General features: G+C 32.3%; 1 protein-coding gene across 1 annotated transcript; it reads left to right on the top strand.

Annotated features, from left to right (window-relative positions):
* The first annotated feature begins 5,746 nt into the window (after positions 1 to 5,746).
* LOC21407911 lies at positions 5,747 to 7,422 on the top strand. Its single transcript, XM_010108145.2, has 2 exons — positions 5,747 to 6,131; positions 6,320 to 7,422. The coding sequence occupies exon 2, from the start codon at positions 6,361 to 6,363 to the stop codon at positions 7,282 to 7,284; it is 924 nt and encodes a 307-aa protein (XP_010106447.1). The 5' UTR covers positions 5,747 to 6,131; positions 6,320 to 6,360; the 3' UTR covers positions 7,285 to 7,422.
* Positions 7,423 to 19,430: the final 12,008 nt, after the last annotated feature.

The following is a 19,430-nucleotide window of genomic DNA, read 5'->3' on the forward strand; positions in this document are numbered from 1 at the left end:
CCCCCCCCTAATTTCCTTGGGCAATGCCCTTTCCATTTTTCCCCAAAAAAAAAAAAAAAAAAAAAAAAAAAAACCATACCAAATCACTCATGAGAAAGGTACAAGAATGAGAATCCGAGCTTCAATTCACTTTTCTCCCAAACATTTCAGATAGGATTGGGGACATAAGTGGCCTTTACTCACGACCGGCCTATTCGTAATCAGTTTTTGAAATGTCCTCTCAGAGATTATTTGATTTTTGACTAACCAATTTAAATGGGGACACAACACCTAACCAAGGACCCAATTGGGTCCATCATTCATACATGTACAGTGTACACTCTGCAGTACAAGTATTAGTAGATGAGATCTATCAAAAAAAAAAAAAAGTTCTAGTAGATGAGAATACGAGATAAGACTTGATGGACTACGTGCAGTTATTGTTTTCTCTTCTGCGAGAAAATTGTATGAGTATAGATTTTTACATTTTATTTATGATAAATATTCTTTTATTAGTATAATTTAAAAGGTTATAAATTAAGAATAAATGATAAAAATTTTGATCTATACACTTTTAATAGGTATTTGTCAACTACTTCTTGTTTTGGGCCTAAAATATTAATTGACAAATTTTGATAAACGGAATTGTGGTGGGCGACATTCGTTTTAATAAATGATTTTTTTTAAAAAACTAATAATTATTAGTACATCAATTATTTCATAAAGTTATTTAAAATTTTATGTCGTATACTCGTATTACAAAATATTTTATGTAGAAACCTTGTGAACGTGTGGTGAGTATGAATTTTCGTAAGAAGTAGTCATTTTTTTAATTAAAAGCTTGAATTAGGTCATTTATCTAACTTATAAATTACATTTTGGGAATTTCATTTGTTTTAACCAAGCCAAATCTTATGAGTCACAGAATAGAGGGAAAAAGAAGAAGTAATAGAAAAATTTCACTCAATAGTGTCAAACTTGCTTGTTGGCGAAGTAATTCTTTGAAGTTAAATCCATTTAAACGAAGCATCCACTTAATTTCAAGAATCAATAAGTTTAAACAATGACAAAATGACAATGGACAATAACTTAGTTTAACAGCAACGACATGGTCATACCTATGGAATGAACACACTCATGACATTAACTGAAATAAGAAATGGGGAAAAAAAGAAAGAAAACCGTTAGGTTAATCAAGGATCACGAAGAAATAATTTACAAAGTCTTAATCAATGAGGCATAAAAGTCAGTGATATATTTATTATTTATCTTGAAAAAAATTAAGAATCGGGCATGTGCACAGATTTTCGTGTTGTCTAAGGTTTCTTTCTTCCCCGTCTTTTTCTCTCTACGCCGTCACATTAAGAATCTGCGCCGCCTTATTGAGAAAAATGTATGTGTGTGTTATCTTACACGAAAAATAGACGAAAATGTGAAATAGTTTATATACATGAAAGGACCCTAAGACCTAATAAGTTAACATTTTATGTCAAGTTGGTCTTGTGAAGTGTGTTGGGTCAGTTACGCATGTAGTGTCTTCCCAACAAGTGGTATCAGAGCTGATGGTTCGTTCGGGTCAAGCGATCACACGCGGTTGCAGTTGCATGTTCAGACGGTGGAGCATTTGGTGGACTCACATGGTTTCGGCTCTCTTTCCCATGCTCAAGTTGATCCTGTTGAGAGTGTGATGCTTAGATGTGTCAGCTACTTAAAACCTTAGTTCGAGAGGGAGCTCGGTGAACACAAGCATGATGCATATGTGTGTTGTTCCTCATGAAAAGTGAATGAAGATGTGAAATAGTTTATATACATGGAAGGACCCAAGATCTAATAGGTTAACCTTTTGGGTCAAATTGAGCTACTAAAGTGTGCTGGGCCAGTTATATATATAGTGTCCCCCCAACAAGAAACACACAACTACACCCATGCAGCAGAAAAATAAACTAAAACAAAAATAACATAAAAATAGAGAAGATAAAGATTTAGGTGGTTCGAAAAAATTTTCTACGTCCCCGAAAGAGGGAGAAAAACATCACTAACAGTTTCAGAATTACACACCCAACAAACTTACTCCCTTTCTCTCTCTACCCAAAACCCCTTTGTCTATCTCTCTCCTTACTTTTCTTTGTTTCTCTCAAAATGAGGCACTCTTTCTCTGCACTTTTCTCTAAGCACACAAAGCTTTACACAAAGTATTTATTTATAGACTCCTAATAATCCTTGCCCAAAAACTAGAAAACAGTAACTTACCAAAAAATAAGAAATAGTAACTTTCCCAAAACCAATTTAAGACACTTATCTAACATGCCTTTAGGCTGGGCTCCGGACTCCCGGCCCCATGGTAGGGTTATCAAGTGTTGCAATATGGATCTCTTTGAGGAGGCATCGAATGGGGTGATGGCTGGGGAGGGAAAAGCGGATGTTGGGGGATATTTTCTAGGTGTCCATTTGGCTGTCGTCTTTGGGCACTTTTAGGCGTTAACGAATCTAGGCACTTTTAAGGTTTGGTTCCCTTGACATGGTGATCCCTTAAAGGGTGGTCGGTTTGGCGGTCAGGGATGGTGGAGGAGGAGGTGGAGTGGTCAGTTTCTCTTTACATGTTTGGGCCACGTGGATGCCTTAGTGTCTCTATGTTTGGGGTTCTTCGGCTCCGATTGGGTGGCAGAGGAAGTAGCTCGGCTCTTCTTCAGCTTTCCTTCAAATTGCCTACTTTGTAGTGGCTCCCTTGCTCATCTATGGTGGTGGTTGGCATGTCATTGGAGATCCTTCCGGTGTCATTTGATTTTTATGCTCTTGTTTTAATTTGTGTATTTGTCAAATAAATGCACTGATGTTTTCACCGTTTAGTTTTAGTGTGTTTCTATTGTGTTTTTAGTTTTTCGTTATAATAATGAAAAAGGTCTCCCTACTTTCCTGTGTTGTTTTATCTAGTTCGCATTTTTTTTTATCTTCGCGGTGTTATGGTAGACCTTGGTGTCTTTGGTCTCTCGATTTTAATCGATCGGAGTTACCTACTAATTTTAGTGTTGTGTTTTAAAGAGCCTTATGTGCGCTCAATTAGTTGCGTGTCTCATCGGTTTCCTCTTATTAAAACTCGACACACTTATTACCCCGTTAAGCGTTTTAGTCCAACTTATTGGTGGTTCTGATTTGTGGTTGGGGTTGACTCGCTAAATGCGTTATGGTCTTTCGCGTCTGAGTGAATGTTTGTAATTCTTTAATTTGGAATGTAATTTCTATTTTTTTAAAATGAATCTCTTTCCTCTTTAGTTCTTTTCACAACTCAAGTTTAATTGCTAGCTTTCTCTCACAAAAGTTCAAATTCAATTTTTATTACTGCAATGCTTTTATTGCACATAGACAACTCAAGGGTGTGTTTGGTTGGGTGGAAAGGAAATGAGTAGAATGAAATGGAATTCAAGTTTGATGTTGGGTTGGATTTATAAGAATGGTCATTCACCCATTTTGACTGAATCATCATTCTTTCCTCACGTGAGAGGAAAAGCCATTCTAAATTATTTTCTTTATTTTTTTCCATAATTACTCTTCAATATTATAATATAATTAAAATATATTATATAGTAGTTATATCTTATAATATGTAATATAATATAATATACGATAAAAATATTATAATATAATATAGTTATATATTACAATATATTTATTTAATATTTTATAATAATATATATAATATATTATAAAGTAATTATATCTTATAATATAATACATACTAATATTAAAATATAATATAATATTATAATACAATAATATGATATAATATAACATAATTGTAATATTTTAACATATAATATCATAATTATACAAATAATTCTAATATAATTATTTAATTGCATGATATTATATTATAATTATATTATATAGTATTAATATAATTATGTTCATTATATTAATAATAATATAATAATTAATATAATTAAATATTAATATAATCTTTTAATTTCAATATTATTATCTATTATAGTATACGACTATTAATTATAATATATTTATTATTTATAATATAATAATTATATATTATATTGTAATTATATATATATTCATAATTATATAATATATTATATAATAATAGTTATTGTATTATATTAAATATAATAATTATATACTATATTATAGTATAGTTGTAATTTTTAATTATATTATAATTAAAATATTATTGTTTATTATATAATCTTATAATATATTATAAAATATTATAATTATATCAACAATTTTAATAATATTATTATATTTTATATCATAATTATATAATAATAATTATATTATATTATATTTTATATATTATAAAATATTCACGTTATATTTAATATAAGGACAATTTTATTAATATGAAAATATTTATATTTCATTTCATATTATTTTTAAAATTACAACAAAATAAATGAATCAATTTTCTTTTTCATTTTATTATCATTATCATTATCATTCTCAATACTATTACTATTTTCCTATCACAACTAAACGTGTCCCAAATTCTTAACTAGGGTTGTGAAACAAACCTACTATATCAAATTTTTATTTTATTTTAATATTATGAGCATCGTTCTTCAAGGAAGTAATCAGGAAGGTCGCTTCTCCGTGTTTTTCTGTCCTCGCTGTGCAGTGTAGTTCTAATAAAAACTAATTATCAAAAGAAGAGAGAGAGAGAGAGAGAGATGTAAACCCAAGAATACATCACAAACACCAGCTGGAACTACATGGGTGACGGGTGTGCTCTTTGGCACTGCCTCCAATCAAACTAGATTACGTCGACGAGGCAATCACTGTCCATTATTTTATATTACTAATTTTTTTATTATTATTATGTCTTCACTTTTTCTTTTTGGTTTTTTCGTCAGATAAACAACTATTATGCACTTGATCAGCCCAAGAAAAGAAAAGAAAAATGTACCGTAGAGATATGGAAAAAGTACATCAATGTCGATTTTATTTTAGTGCAATTTAATGTAATATTCTTTTACCCAACAAAAGAAAATTTTAGGCCATATTTAATTGATATATTATGTTTGTATTGTCATAATACAATACGACAGTTAGTGTGATGACGTATTATATAAGAAGTAAAAATGTAAAACTTTAAAGATTTTTTTAGTCAAAATGCAATTTTTGACAAATTTTAGGGTTAAAATTTAATTTTTAAAAATTTTTGAGATTAAAAATATAATTTTTAAAATATTTTTGAAGGTTAAAATATAATTTTATATTGTGTTCTCTCAATTTTTAAATAATTATAGATTCTGTTGTGAACATATGTTGGCCCGGTCCTAACATAAATTATGAATCCGCCATAAATACAATACGGAAAAAGAGTCGTATTTTAAATGCAACATAAAATGTATTAAATATCAATATTAGTTTTTTTTTAAAAATATATTAATTTATACAATATAATAATTACATTAAATATTATATTAATATATTACTATATAATATAAAATATTATATTAATATATTATTATATAATACGGTATTTAAATGCGATTAAATAAATACGTTCTTATGTAATATTCAGGAAACGTGTAATTTTTTTTGGCTGAAATCAGGAAACATGCAAATTTTTTTTCTTTAAAATATTTGGTTGAAATCAGGAAACATGTACCTAACCAAAAAATTGCACTTAACAGAAATACATTACCATAAAGAACTTTTTTTGAAAAATTGGAAATTTCCCGATTCCTTTCTCTTAATATTTATAAATTATAAATGATTAAAAAAGCATACACGCCTTTCCAAAGCCCATGTGAGCTGCACTCTTCTAACCTTCTTCAACTTTTTTTGCCCACATTCACCTGTTTATATCTGTACGAAGATTTTTTTAGCCCCCATCCTTTATAATCCAATAAACAACGCGAAACGCTTTCTCTTTAGGCATTTTCAGTTTTTGACTTGTGTCCTAATTCCAAATGTTATATAGTTTCACAAGCTAGGCAAGATTATATATATATATATATATATATGTTTCTCACACCGTTTGTGGCTCTACTTGTACGCGGTTGTTGATGTCTTCAGGGCCTTTATTGATTAAAGGCAAAACCTTTTCTTCTGCACGGAATTTCCACACACTCTACCCGGTCTCTTCTCCTTACGTGTGTTTTCAGGCAAAAATTTGAGGAAAATCCAATCTCGATAATGTGAGTTTCAGTACAAGGAAAGGCAAGGGAAAACAAGGGACGATATATTCGAGGGTCTTTTTTTTTTTTTTTTTTTTTTTTTTTTTAAAACCATGGGGACCTAGTAATACTAATAATTATCATTTTGTGGTTAGTTTTGGATTCATATAGAAATAGAACCGATTTTTTTTTTTCTCTCTCTCTCTCAGCTTGTATTGTGGGGGATGTGAAATTCCCTGGCGAATTAAAGATGACGACTTTGAGTGGGTTAGGTCTTGGTTTGGGTCTGGTATTTGGGTGTTTACTTTTGGCACTTGTTGCGGAGCTTTACTATTTGCTTTGGTGGAAGAAGAAGAGAATCACAGACGGGTCAGAGATAGAAGAAGACGAGTACGGAAACTTTGCAAAAGAGCTCTTCCACTTCATTTGCTGGAAGAGAAACGCCTCAAACGACAAAGATAACAAAAACGACACTTCCCAGAGGAAACGAGACCCAGACGAGGAAGACCCGGAATTGGGCTGCTCAGGCAAAGACCACGTTTTGCTGAAGCCCATCAATGGAGACCATCAGGAAGGTGTGGAATCCGAGCTGATGAGACTCCACAACATGGCGGGCCCACCGAGATTCCTCTTCACCATCAAGGAGGAGACCAAGGAGGATTTGGAATCCGAAGATGGGAGGTCCAGAAAAGGGTCAAGAACTAGGAGCTTGAGTGATCTAACGGTGGCTGTGGAAACTCCCTTTCTCACTCCTTTGGCCTCTCCACGGCTGAAATCTTCTCCTCTGAAGAACAACAATCTTTTGGATTCTTACAAACACCATGGATTCAATCCTCTTTTTGAATCGTCCACAGAGGATGAACTCAACAGGCTGAGATCTTCTCCGCCGCCAAAGTTCAAGTTCTTGAGAGACGCTGAGGAGAAGCTCTACAGAAGATTAATGGAGGAAGCTGAGAAAAGGGCATCTCAGAATTCAGCAGCTGTTGTAACTGAAGATCAGAAAGATGGGTCTCTTTTCACATTCATGGTTGGAAACAACAACAACAACAGCAATAAAAATCATAATCTGCCACAGTTTCCTTCAAGCTCTTCTCAGGTACTCCCACTGGCCTCTTCTCCCAAAGCTTTCAAAGCAGGTCAACTTGATTGCAACAAATTACCCATTTTGCATTGATTAATCTCTAGCTCTTACCACTTTTGCCCACCAGACAGATCTTGTTAATTCTTTTTTTTATATATATATATATATATATATATGTTGAAATTTTCAGGATCATTACTTGTGTATTTATCTAAAAAGGCATTTTCTTTACTGATTGTTTTAACCTTTTTTTTTTTTTTTGTCCTTCTTTTAGAATTTAGTTTTTGGTTAATGTTTCATTTGGGTATCTGGGAAAGAAAGGCCATGAATGATCTGCTAACATGTTTGTTCAAGGGTGCCTTTGATAATTCAATGGGCGCCCCTAACCTGACAAAACCTGCGAGCTGATATTAATCTGTTTGTTAGTTCAAGTGGGTGACTAGTGGGGCAATCTTTTCTCTGTCCACTCTTACATGTGTCCCCAAGGTGTCACAGTTTAGTTATCATTCAATGTGGCTGATGGTACTACTAAAGCTAATTGTTAAGTACTCAAAAGGCCTCTTGTTCATTCTTTAAGAACAGTGCTTCAATCACTTTTCACTCTTCTTAGGTTTTTCTTTTTAAGATATTTTATGACAGGAATTGTTATTTTACCCCATAAATATTGTTGTTTTAGTCATTGTCGAGTAGGATCAGTTTTTTTATCGCATATTATAAAGTTTTAATATGGGGACTCACAAATTTTATCGGTAAAAAACTAATTCCACGATTAAAAACAATAGTCCTTACACTGAAATAGAAGTTACTATCCTTTTATTTCCTATACAAGTAAAATACTTTAGACTGGCATTACTGTAAAGCTGGGTCTAGCTTTGTCCGAAGATTACCCTTTGGTTAGAGAAAGCAAATGTCAACATGAAAATGTTCTGTTATTCTTAAGCAGATTTCACATGTAGCAGTCAAATTCAGTTTGTACATATAGTGAAGGAATGGGTAATGTAGGTTTCAAAGTTTGTAGGTTACTAGAGTCACACGTTTACGCACAAAAGTGATTTACAGCTAGCTTGTTATTGCATTTTTCTTTAGAAGGATTTGAACTTGGATTATGGAATGGGGCTAATTTCCTTTTCTTACGGTCCATTACAAGGCGACAAAGCTTAAGTAGGTAAAACATACCAAAAAAAACGCCATTTAGCCCAATAATGTTAGAACACCAATTAAGTTGACTAAATGGATTTGAAAAACAATTTGCTCTATCAAAGTAATATTGGGTCCCCCATTGTAACAAACCATCATAAAGGAAAGGTTCGTATGATCCACTAATTGCTATCAAATTCAATTGGTAATTCAGCATTATTGCATGGAATAGCAATTATAGTATAGGTTCTCAAGTTATGCCTATACAATAATATGTAAGTGCAATAACGACTAGTCAGTGGACTTAGTTGGGTAGTTGTTAGATTAACTTCAACAGTGTTGAGGTGCATAGATTAAATATATCTAGCCCATATTCTCAAATATATATATATATATATATATATATATATATAGCCCTTGTGTGTTCCACTAATTTAGTTCAGTTTAACTCAGTTTAAACGGTGAGCACAGTTTGAATTCATGTTTAATAAGCACACAGTTTAAATTATATTTCCCGTTTGAACTGAGTTAAACTGTCCAACTTAGACTTTAACTCGCCTTAAAGTTCAACCGTTCAAATCATTTTTCAACAGTAGAAAAATGCTCACTCTCTTTGCTTTTCACACCTACCAAACACAAACTCAATTTTTATTCCTTGTTCAAGTTAAAATTTTTACTACACATCGAAATACCACTTCAAATTTCAATTTAAACAACACAATTTGAATTTTTGTGTTCAAATAAAAAAGTTTAAATTAACAAAATTTGAAACAACGAACTAAATGGGAGCTAGTATCTACAACTTATATTAATGAGTCCAACGATGATATTTAATCAGTATATCTATGCAACAAACTTAGACAAACAATTATACTATTTTTTCTCTATGTTCGAATAAAAAATATAAAGTCTGAAGTTGGGGTATTAACGGGCGGGAAACGTTTAAGATATGCCTTTAGAGAAATTCTTATTATTCAACCAAGAAAAAAAGCATTTCAGCCACACAAAAAAAAAAAAAAAAAAAAAAAAAAAAAAAAAAAACCGAAACAGTTGGGAAAAAGCAAAAAAGTTCGATACAGTTGTGGAGTTGTGAAGGCTCCATTAGCTTTTACCTAAACAACAAGAAACGTCGTTGTTATCACGCAATTCGGCCGAAAGTTGCCCCCACCATCAAACTCAAAAGTATAATTTGCTTAAGATAAAAAAATTTTAAAAAAATTTGAACCCTTAAACTTAAAGACATACAACTTGACAATGATTGTCTGCTTTTAATATGTAGAATTCGAATTAACAACTCTATCTGAATTGGGTTAGGCAGAAGGATGAAGGTTATTTTTTATGTTTTTTGTTAGGTAATTTCTTTCGTTAGCATGATAAGGTGCTTGAGAATAAGCATATAATAGCTCCAAACTTCTAAGTGAGAGACTACTTAAGTGGTCCAAAGATTTCAAATTGTAAGTAATTTTTTTTTGTGGGGTCCAATCCCTCAACACCATGGTGGGATCCATAAATACATATATACAAAAACATAAGATTTAAAAGATGGAATTTCTTTAGTAGTACCTCTAAAAATAGACTACTGATAATAAATTTGTTAACTGTCATATCTATATAAGAATTTTTCTGTTCTGAATACATTTTTAATCTGATGTGATTTTGATCAGATTTAACGGTAAAAAATTGAAACTACCGGTAGTATGAATTATTAAAGAAACTTCCATAAAACAATGAAAAAAAAAATCTTGGTATTTTCTTTTTCCCCTCCACAAGTTGCAAGTTTGAAATTTGGATTTTGAAAATATATGAATCAAAAAAACCCAACACAACACTATTGCATCTCAGGCTTATCTTGTTCATCATCCACTAAAATGGCAAGGTGGGGGGTGGGGCCAGCCAATATATTTGGCCGGAATTTCTAGGCCTCTTAGAATTCCCTGCCAGGAAACATTTCAACGTTTATCTTGTTGCCTTTTGAGCTTTAAGATTTTATAAATCTTTCATTTCAAATTCTACTGTTCACATAATTGAAAAAAAAAAAAAAATCAGAAGGCTTTCGTTTTCTTGTTGATGAGACGCAGATCAAACCATTATGATAAACAAACAAAGTTTGTCGTCTCAAATTTTGCAAGCAAGGCTCCAATCTAACTAAACCCAAAAATGTGGAATCCATTTGTAAAGAATACTTAAATTATGATTTTTGATTTTGATATTTAAAATTTAAATTTTTTTAAGACGCTTATACTGTTACAAAATTAATAATTTAAAATTGAGTATTTAAAATAAACAGACCATGAAACTGAATATAATAATTGATTACTAACTTTGGACGCCATTGGTGTACCTATTTTCAAAAGGATAAATAGATAAAAGTAAAGTATACTAAATGGCAGATTACCCATCTTTCAAGAAAGATGATATAATCAAGTATGAGCTGGCTACCATGTTTATCCTATGTAGAACATTCAATTAGGTTGGGGAGTTTTACATTTTTGGATTGATGTATAGTCTTACCAACCCCACCAAAACGCTTGTCGATAGAAAGAGGCAAAAAGTGTGGTTTTTTTTTTTTTTTTTTTTTTTTTTTTTTTTTTTTTCCAAAAACAATATGGTAATACACTTCATGTCCCTTAATTCTTTCGGTTATAGTAAGTAATTTTGGGGACTATAAAAAATATGTGAAAATAGCCTAAATTAATCTTTTACTAACTATCTAATCAGTTTTTACTCTTTTTTATCTTGTGAGGTCTGATTTCTTATAAAAGACAGGGCACCAACATGCGAATACTGAGTATTAAACCCTGAAAAAATAGATAAAAGGAGATATAATAAAGTGTCATTATCACTACATCAGGACCCTTGGTGGCAAATGTGTAGCTTTCTTAATTAAGCAGTCAAAAGACGCTGCTTTTTTTTGACAAAAATTTAGACTGTAATTACTGTATTTTCACATGGTGCCTTTAGATGTCCAATTGCCTACGTTGGTAGTACTACCATTTGACAAAGATTCCGCTTCCATTAGCTTTTTAGGCATGGCCCATATAAGAGCGTTTTCATGGCTATTGTTTGAGACGAATTGTTACCTTTGTTTCATACAACATGGACATGATTATGGATATCTCTTTATTTTAAACTTTTTATTTACTAAGTCTGCTCTTCTCAAACTGCGATATTTATGTATAATCATTTCTATGTTGTAAAGATATGATTATAGATTTTTTTTTCTTTTTTTCCTGTTCTTTCAATTGACAATGTTATCTAAGAAGTCACTAGATCTAGTGCTTCTCAAGTTCCGCCAATGTCAAGAGAGATAAAAAGGGGAAAAAAGTAAGAAAATAAAGAAAATATGAGAAAAACATAGAAGATTTAAAAGGAGGATTAAAAAAGAGGTAACAATTGGTTAACTTATAAAACACAAAAGTAAAAAAAGCTAAACTAATGATTTTCTTTATGTTCATTTCACAACTCAAGTTATAACTTGAGTTATGAGTTATACCTTTAGTTGTGTATATATGTGAAAGAAAAATATTATAGTAATAAAATATGAGTTGTCACTTTAATTGTGAAATGAATAAGACCAGTGTATTTGATTTGATTCGTAAAAAAAAAACAGAGAAAAGCTTTCTTTTTGTTTGATTCTCAAAAACCTTTCTGTAGATTGAACAAAGAGAGTTAAGCAAGATAATTTATTACACAAAAGTAAACCATCGATTTACTAATTGAGAAACACACTTTAAAAGGCGAACCGTGCTTGTTGTGCTGGTGAGTTAAACGAGGGAATCAATGAAGGATGAGAAAGGGATAAATGATATGTTCATTTCACAACTCAAGTGTAACTTGAGTTATGATTTGAATTGTGTTTGTAAGAAAAAAATACTATAATAAAAATATTAAATTTAAATTTTAGTGAGAGAAAATACTGTAGCAATAAAACTTGAATTGTGACTTGAGTTCATGAAAGTTCACTTAAAAAGGAGGCCTTTGTAAAAATAACTCTTTTAAAAAGTTTTATTAGTAAAATAACTTTTCAAAAATTTTTATTTGCAAAATAACCTCTTTTACAAAGAATAAGTAAATGTCTTTCTTCATAAAAAATTGAAGAAGGTCATTTAGCTAATTTCACTTTGTTGGATAGTCATTCTAACATATTGACCTTTAAAAAGGCAAGCCAATAACTTGTTGAAAATATTATTAGTTTACCAATTATCTAAAAAAACTTAAATTATTAGGATGTAGGGGTGTGCAAAACCCGTCTTGCCGTTTATTTACCACGTCATCAAACCGTCAAATTGAGATTTTAAATTGTTCGTCTTCGTTAGGGGCAATATGCTAGAATGACTTTTCAACAAAGTGAAATTAGTAAAATGACCTTCTATTTTTTATGAAAAAAGACATTTACTCATTTTTTTATAAAATGAAATCATTTTATAAATAAAAATTTTTAAAAAGTTATTTTACTAATAAAACTTTTCAAAAAGTTATTTTTACAAAACCTCATTCGTTAGGCACAACGAGCGGTTTAAATAAGAGTTTTTCCAACATCGCCCCATCCTGCCAAATCACAAGCAGATCTCCTCGACAGAAATGGTGGTGAGTATCTCTTCGTTTCAAGCTAGATCTCGGGAATCAAACCTTGGCGATGGTGTATCAAGAACAATCTCCTCTCCGTTGTTAAGTTACGATGATATTCCAGAGAGAATCTCCTCTCCATTGGCGACGATAGTGATTTTAGAGGGAGAAAATGTTTCAGAGAGACTTGTCTGAAGAGAGAGAAAATGCTAGAGAATATTAAAAAAAAACAAAAAAGAAAAAGAAATAAAACCTTCAAACGAATGGTAAATTTGGAAAATAGAAAATTTAAAACAAAATAGACTTTTTATTTATTAATCTTTGGTAAATAGGTTATTTACTTCTAAACGTTTGAATACTTGGCATATTTACTACCATTACCAATGTACCTAAATTAGTAGGTATTTATATGTTCTGAATTTTTCATTTTTTAAGTTTAACTCTTTTTTCTTTTTCATTTTTTTTCTTTCTCTCTAAATCTCCTTTCCTATCTTCTCTCTATATGTCATTCATAGGTGTGCTCTTCTCTCTCTCTCTTCGCCAGTCGTAAATTTAGGATTTAGAGTATAAATTTAGAATTTACCATCATATAGATTGTGTTTCTTCATAAATCTTGAATTTATAGTATAAATTTAAGATTTACCATTAGAACATTATTTATGTTCTTTTGTAAATCTTCGATTTACATGATAAATTTAGAACTTTACCAATACAAGATAAACGTTTTATTAGTTCTACTAATAAATTTTAGATTTACCATAGGGTAAATCCAGAATTTACTATCATAATACAAATTGTGTTATTTGTAAATCTTAGATTTATAGTGTAACTCTAGGATTTATCATAAGAACACAATTTTTGTTCCTTCGTAAATCCTTAATTTACTTAATAAATCTAGAATTTACCATCAGAACATATATTGTATTTATTTGTTACTGGATTATATTAACTTTACTAATATAAGATAAATAGGACTTACCATTAGAACATATATTGTAAATCCTGGATTTATAGGAACGCAATTTTTGTTCCTTCGTAAATCTTAATATAGGATTTACCATCAGAACATATATTGTGTTTATTTTTACATCCTAGATTACGTAGAGAGCAAGGAGATAGAGAGAGAACCAGAGTAAATTTTAAGCTTTCTGTTGCGTTCGGTAACCCAAACTCGAATTCAATTCTCGAGTTTGAATTCGAGTTATGAAACATCACCTACCCCTTGAATTCCAATTACTCGAATCCGTCTGCTACAGTGCGGATTCTCTACATGCAGTCTTTTCACAGGCGCATATTACCGTTGTCTGTCATCCCTCATTCCTTTCCAAAGCTAGTTACTGATGGGCTTACGAGAAAGGTAAAAAAGCTCTCTTTTCTCTCAACATCTCCCATATGCTACTAGGGGTGTAAATTGGCCGGGTAGGTAGGGTTGAGCCGAAAAATTGAGCCTACCCGACTAGTGCGGGTTGAGAAAATTTTGGGCCGCGACACTCTCTTAAGTCTACAAACCCGCAACCTTTCGGGTGACCTCGGGTAGGGTCGAGTTACTCGGGTTGGTGAAAACCAATTTTAATCTATGACTTCATCAATTTTAATCTAAGAGCCTCTTATATGCAAATAAATGATAAAATACTATTGTAGTAAATGAGCAATAAATGATATATGCAAATACTATTGTAGTAAATAATTACGCAACAAAATTGCGGCATAATAAATATAAAGACTAATAACTCATATCACAATATGCATAAAGCAAGAGTGATCTCAAGGACCACATGATCACTTTTTAGTTAATTAATCTTGTGTTTGTTACAGAAGAAATCATTATCAAACAGAACATGCCTTTCCTTCAATAGGGGGTCTAAATGCAAGGTGAACAATTAAAACACTCACTTTGAAATCAAACACTTTTAATATAAATAAAGAATGTCCTAATTCAACAACTATGGTATACAAGCATTTTTTACACAAACCGTGAATCCAAAACATAAATAAGTTAACAGTTTAAAAACATAAAGTCCATAAACTTATGAAAGTAAGAATTTGAAGTGTTGGACATTGTTTTACCTACTTTGAACATGTTCGGCCGAGTAGGGTTACCTCGGGTTCATGTAACCCCACCCCGCGCCCCTACCTGCACAGTGCGGGTTAGGTATAATTAAAACTGAAAATTAAATAAAAAATTAGAAACCCGTGATTTTCGGGTAGGGTCGGCTCGGCTCGGTCGGGTTCGTCGGGTTCGGGGTGATTTCTTACAGCCCTATCTACTACAATCAGATTCCTTGAGAAAGGTTCCAACCTTCAGCGGTCGCGGATGCAGTTCTGATTCTCTAGGCTTGTGCAAATCGAGGGTCCCTAATTTTTCCCTCATCATTCACCCATAAAATCCCTCAAAGACCACCCTTTTTTCCTGAATCTGAAACAAAGAACAAAAAAGAAAATCTATTCCTTTGTCTTCCATGTCTTCTTTGGTTTTCAAAACAGAGTCAATTGCTCCGAAGAGAGATAAGCGGCGTCCTCAGTTGGTCGTAATATTGAGTCGATGTAGAGTGAAATGCCATTTCTGAGTGCCTAGCCATTGTCCCCGGTACAGGTGTTTCCGTTGTCGTTGTCGTTGGTGAACTTCTTTGGTAGATCCGTCGTACTCACGTTTGAGGTTATCGAAGCAAAGCATCTACTGTCATCTACAGGATCAAACACGGTAAATTCTCTCTACAGCAACTCGGTTCATAGTTTTCCCAAAACAGAAACGATGGAAAAAATTGTCTCTCGTTTGCAATTTCTGATTTTGGTTCAACTTTCTTGAAACTCCTGAAAATTTGCTACTGTAGTCGTTCAATTTTTGTTTTTTGTTGTTTATGTGGATCCATTAGCTTTTAATTTAAAGATCTGTATATTTTTTTATCTTTGCTTATTCTGCTTGATTTATCTTTGCCTTAGATTATGATATTGAAAATGTCTAGGCCCCTGATATTGGAAGTTTAAGTTCTAGGAGCAAGATAGAGTCACTACAAGAAAAATGTGTTTTTACGATGATAAAAAGTCGTCGCAAATAACTATTTTTGCGATGACGTGTCGTCGCAGATTTGTCATTGCAAATAATTAGTCACAAAAACTTTTTTTACGACGACATAGAGTCGTCGCAACCGTATTTGTGATGACAGAATGTTTTTGCGACGACAAGCGTCACTAATACGCCATTGCAAAATTCTCATGATATTATAAGTTTTTGCGACGACATTTCAAATTGTCGTCACAAATAACCTAGTTTTTTTTGCGACGATAAATCTAAAAAAGTCGTCGTAAAAAACCGAAATAATTTTTTTTTATAATTTTTAAAAAAATGGCAATTAATTACTTTTTAATAATTTTAATTAAAAATTATTATGTTACATACTCAATATAATTTATTAAGATACATTAAAAGTGAAATATAAATTAATATTAAAAATAGTAAATCTAATGAAGTGCATATATAATGTTTAAAAAAATATAAAAGTCTAATAAAGTGAAAAATAAAATAGTACATATAACGGAACTAATCGTCTAAGTTTGTAGCATCGCCAACAGCTGAATCATCATCAGGACTGTCATCATCTGAAGGAGGCAGAAGATTGTCTAGATTAACTAGTTCTAGAGCGTCTAGGTCAACTGGTTCTGGACAATCAATCGTAGGTAATTGGATGTTTGGCTGTAATTTAGCCATCAACTCTAACACCTTCACCTGATTGTTATAAATCTTAACTTGTTTCTGGTACGATTTCTTTAGATAACGACTCACACATGGGTCAGGTTGAGCCGAAGATGTTGCATCCGAGTATGAACCAGCAGATGAAGGAGAAGCCCCGGAGTAATACTTTTGGGAGAACGTCGGACCCACTCCTATCTTATGTCCTCTACGCATGCTAAGAACTTGCTCCAAAATCCCATGCTCGTCAAAGGCGGGTCTAGTCGAACTTGAAGTAGACTGTGTTCTCTACATTTGTCTCTCCTCCTCCAGGGTGTTCTACATAATATAAGACATTATAATTATTTTTACGTCATATAAAACCACTATTTCAGTGTAAAAAAATTTAATATGAAAAGTAAATATACTTACAAAAGTCTGTTCCGCTTGGGGATTAACCTAAGAGGCCCCGCGATGATGCATGTCCGCCCAATTGTCTATGGCAGACATTGGCTCTTAGGTCTCCGTACTGAACTGTCAAATAAATTACATTTGTTAAAATTCTTAAATTCTAACTAAATTTCGGCAGCATAACGACTTATTTTTCATATGATCCAAAAATCAAAACCTGTAAACAAATAATTTTAAAAGATTTTAGCACACTATAGCTGCAAGATGTGCCACCCAGAACAATCATCATAAACATATAAATATGATAATGAAGTCCAAAAATAACTACTAACTTTCTTATTGCGATCTGAGAGTACGATACCCAACCATGTAAGCTTGGATACTTTTAGTTGCTACGATTAGTTTTATTTGTCTCTGATATTTTCTGTTTATAATTAACTATAATTAGTTATAGTTACTTGAAATTATGTATAAAAAACCATCAAGTTCTAACAAATCTATAATTACTTGAAATGTGTCGCCGGAGAACCTATCGCAACAACGATCCCAATGAAGTTTATTCCTCATGTTACTCGGGAGACTTTCTCTACCATAGCGTTTGAAGTGGCGGTGCAGGGAACTTTTCCAGTCCTTGTAGCACTTTGTTGCCTCCTTATCAACAACGGACCTCAGAATGCCGTTCTTATAGTTGTAGTCCATGTTAAACCAGTTCTTGCAAAACAGTTTCACATCGTTAAAACATATTGTTAACTTTAGTATAAACTATACAAATTATTGCATAAAAAATACCAGCATTCGGTTCTGAATTGTCCTCTAGTCCATGTCGCTAATGTCCTTCCAAGCATCGTGGAAGGGATCGCATATGTCCTTGGTATGAATACCAACTGCACTTTCAAACCAGGCACCATATTTACCAAGCGCCTTCCAAGTACCTCCCGCCTCATCAAATTCTAATGTGACTTTTCCATCTTGAAGGACCTTTTGGGCGATTTCATAACCTTTCGCCCCACCTCGACCTCTACGTTGTTGAGGTTCAGGCGCTGTAAGCATATGTAAGCATTTCAAATCAACATGTACTACTACATTTATTTACCATGTGATAGAACGGGAAAAAAGTCAGAATAACATACCAGACCCACAGAATGCGGGGACTCTGTGAGGACCGGGAGGAGGCTCACTCCCCCTGAAGAGCCAGCGCAAGTCAATACCTGACCAGCCATCAATGCCTGTGAACAAATTCATATTAATAACAATATTTATAAATTCACAGGAGATCATAATATTAAAACGAAAGCTGAGAAATAGGACAAATATTACTATTCTTAAATTCTACTCATCGTCGCTGCTACATTGTTGATTGTCCCCATCTCATTTATGTCATCATCATCTTTAGATTCGATGACTTCCTCCTCAACGTACTCCTTTAAAGTTTCATCGTTTCCGGGTGCATTTGGGCCAAGAATCAACAATGTCAACATCTTATAAGGATCCTTAGTGCATAACCACGGAGGTAAATTGTAGGTCGTTAAAACCACGGGCCACATACTGTATGAGAGGCTCATGTTCCCGAAAGGATTGAAACCATCAGCGGCCAACCCCAAGTGAACATTTCTCGGCTCACGTGAAAACTCAGGATACTTTTCATCTACATCCTTCCATTCATTACCATTGACTGGATGACGCATTAAATCCTCATCATTTGAACGCTGTTGTGAAAAATCGTAACGCAAGTATACGCTATCGCAATCAAGTAATATAATAGTGAATAAGAATATCGTCCCACGAGGATTGTTGTTTACTAATTACCGAAATTATATTAACCCTAATTTTATTTGAATACTTGAAAAGAGAGTTTATAAAATTAAGTAAAGCAAAACTAAAATAATTAAATAAATTAAACAATGCTAGCAATGGATGAAAATTCAATAGATTAAGATTCTAGGGTTTCTGATTTCACCAAATTAATCATGTTCAAATTCCCATAATTCAAGAAAATTAACATTCAATCCTATTGATTACGCCCAAACGTGTACAAAAACAAGCGGTCAATTGTAGTACAATTTGAACGGTCGATCCCACAAGGAAGTGTTAAATTGAACAAGAAATGATTAGCAAATAAAAAGCGTTAGGAAAGTAAGCAATCAAACAAAGAAAAAGAATGAGTGTTTTTGATGATTTTTTTGGAACAATTTAAAATGGAGAAAATTCAATAAATAAAAGTGGTAAGGCTTTGAGAATCCTCCATATGCTTTGTTCACCTATTTGGATTTTGATTCATAAATTGACTCAATTGAAAGTTTCTTCACATCCCAAACAATCAATCGGAAAATAAATATTTGAAGAACATATGAATTAAAAATGTATTCGAGTAAATAAAATTCTAAAGTTTAGAATTAGGAAAAATTATCTTATGAGAAATCCAAGAGCGACAATATACCGTTGGCAATAATGCAGTAAA

Source organism: Morus notabilis, unplaced genomic scaffold (genome assembly GCF_000414095.1).
Source record: "Morus notabilis unplaced genomic scaffold, ASM41409v2 Scaffold46, whole genome shotgun sequence".
Taxonomy (NCBI): Eukaryota; Viridiplantae; Streptophyta; class Magnoliopsida; order Rosales; family Moraceae; genus Morus; species Morus notabilis.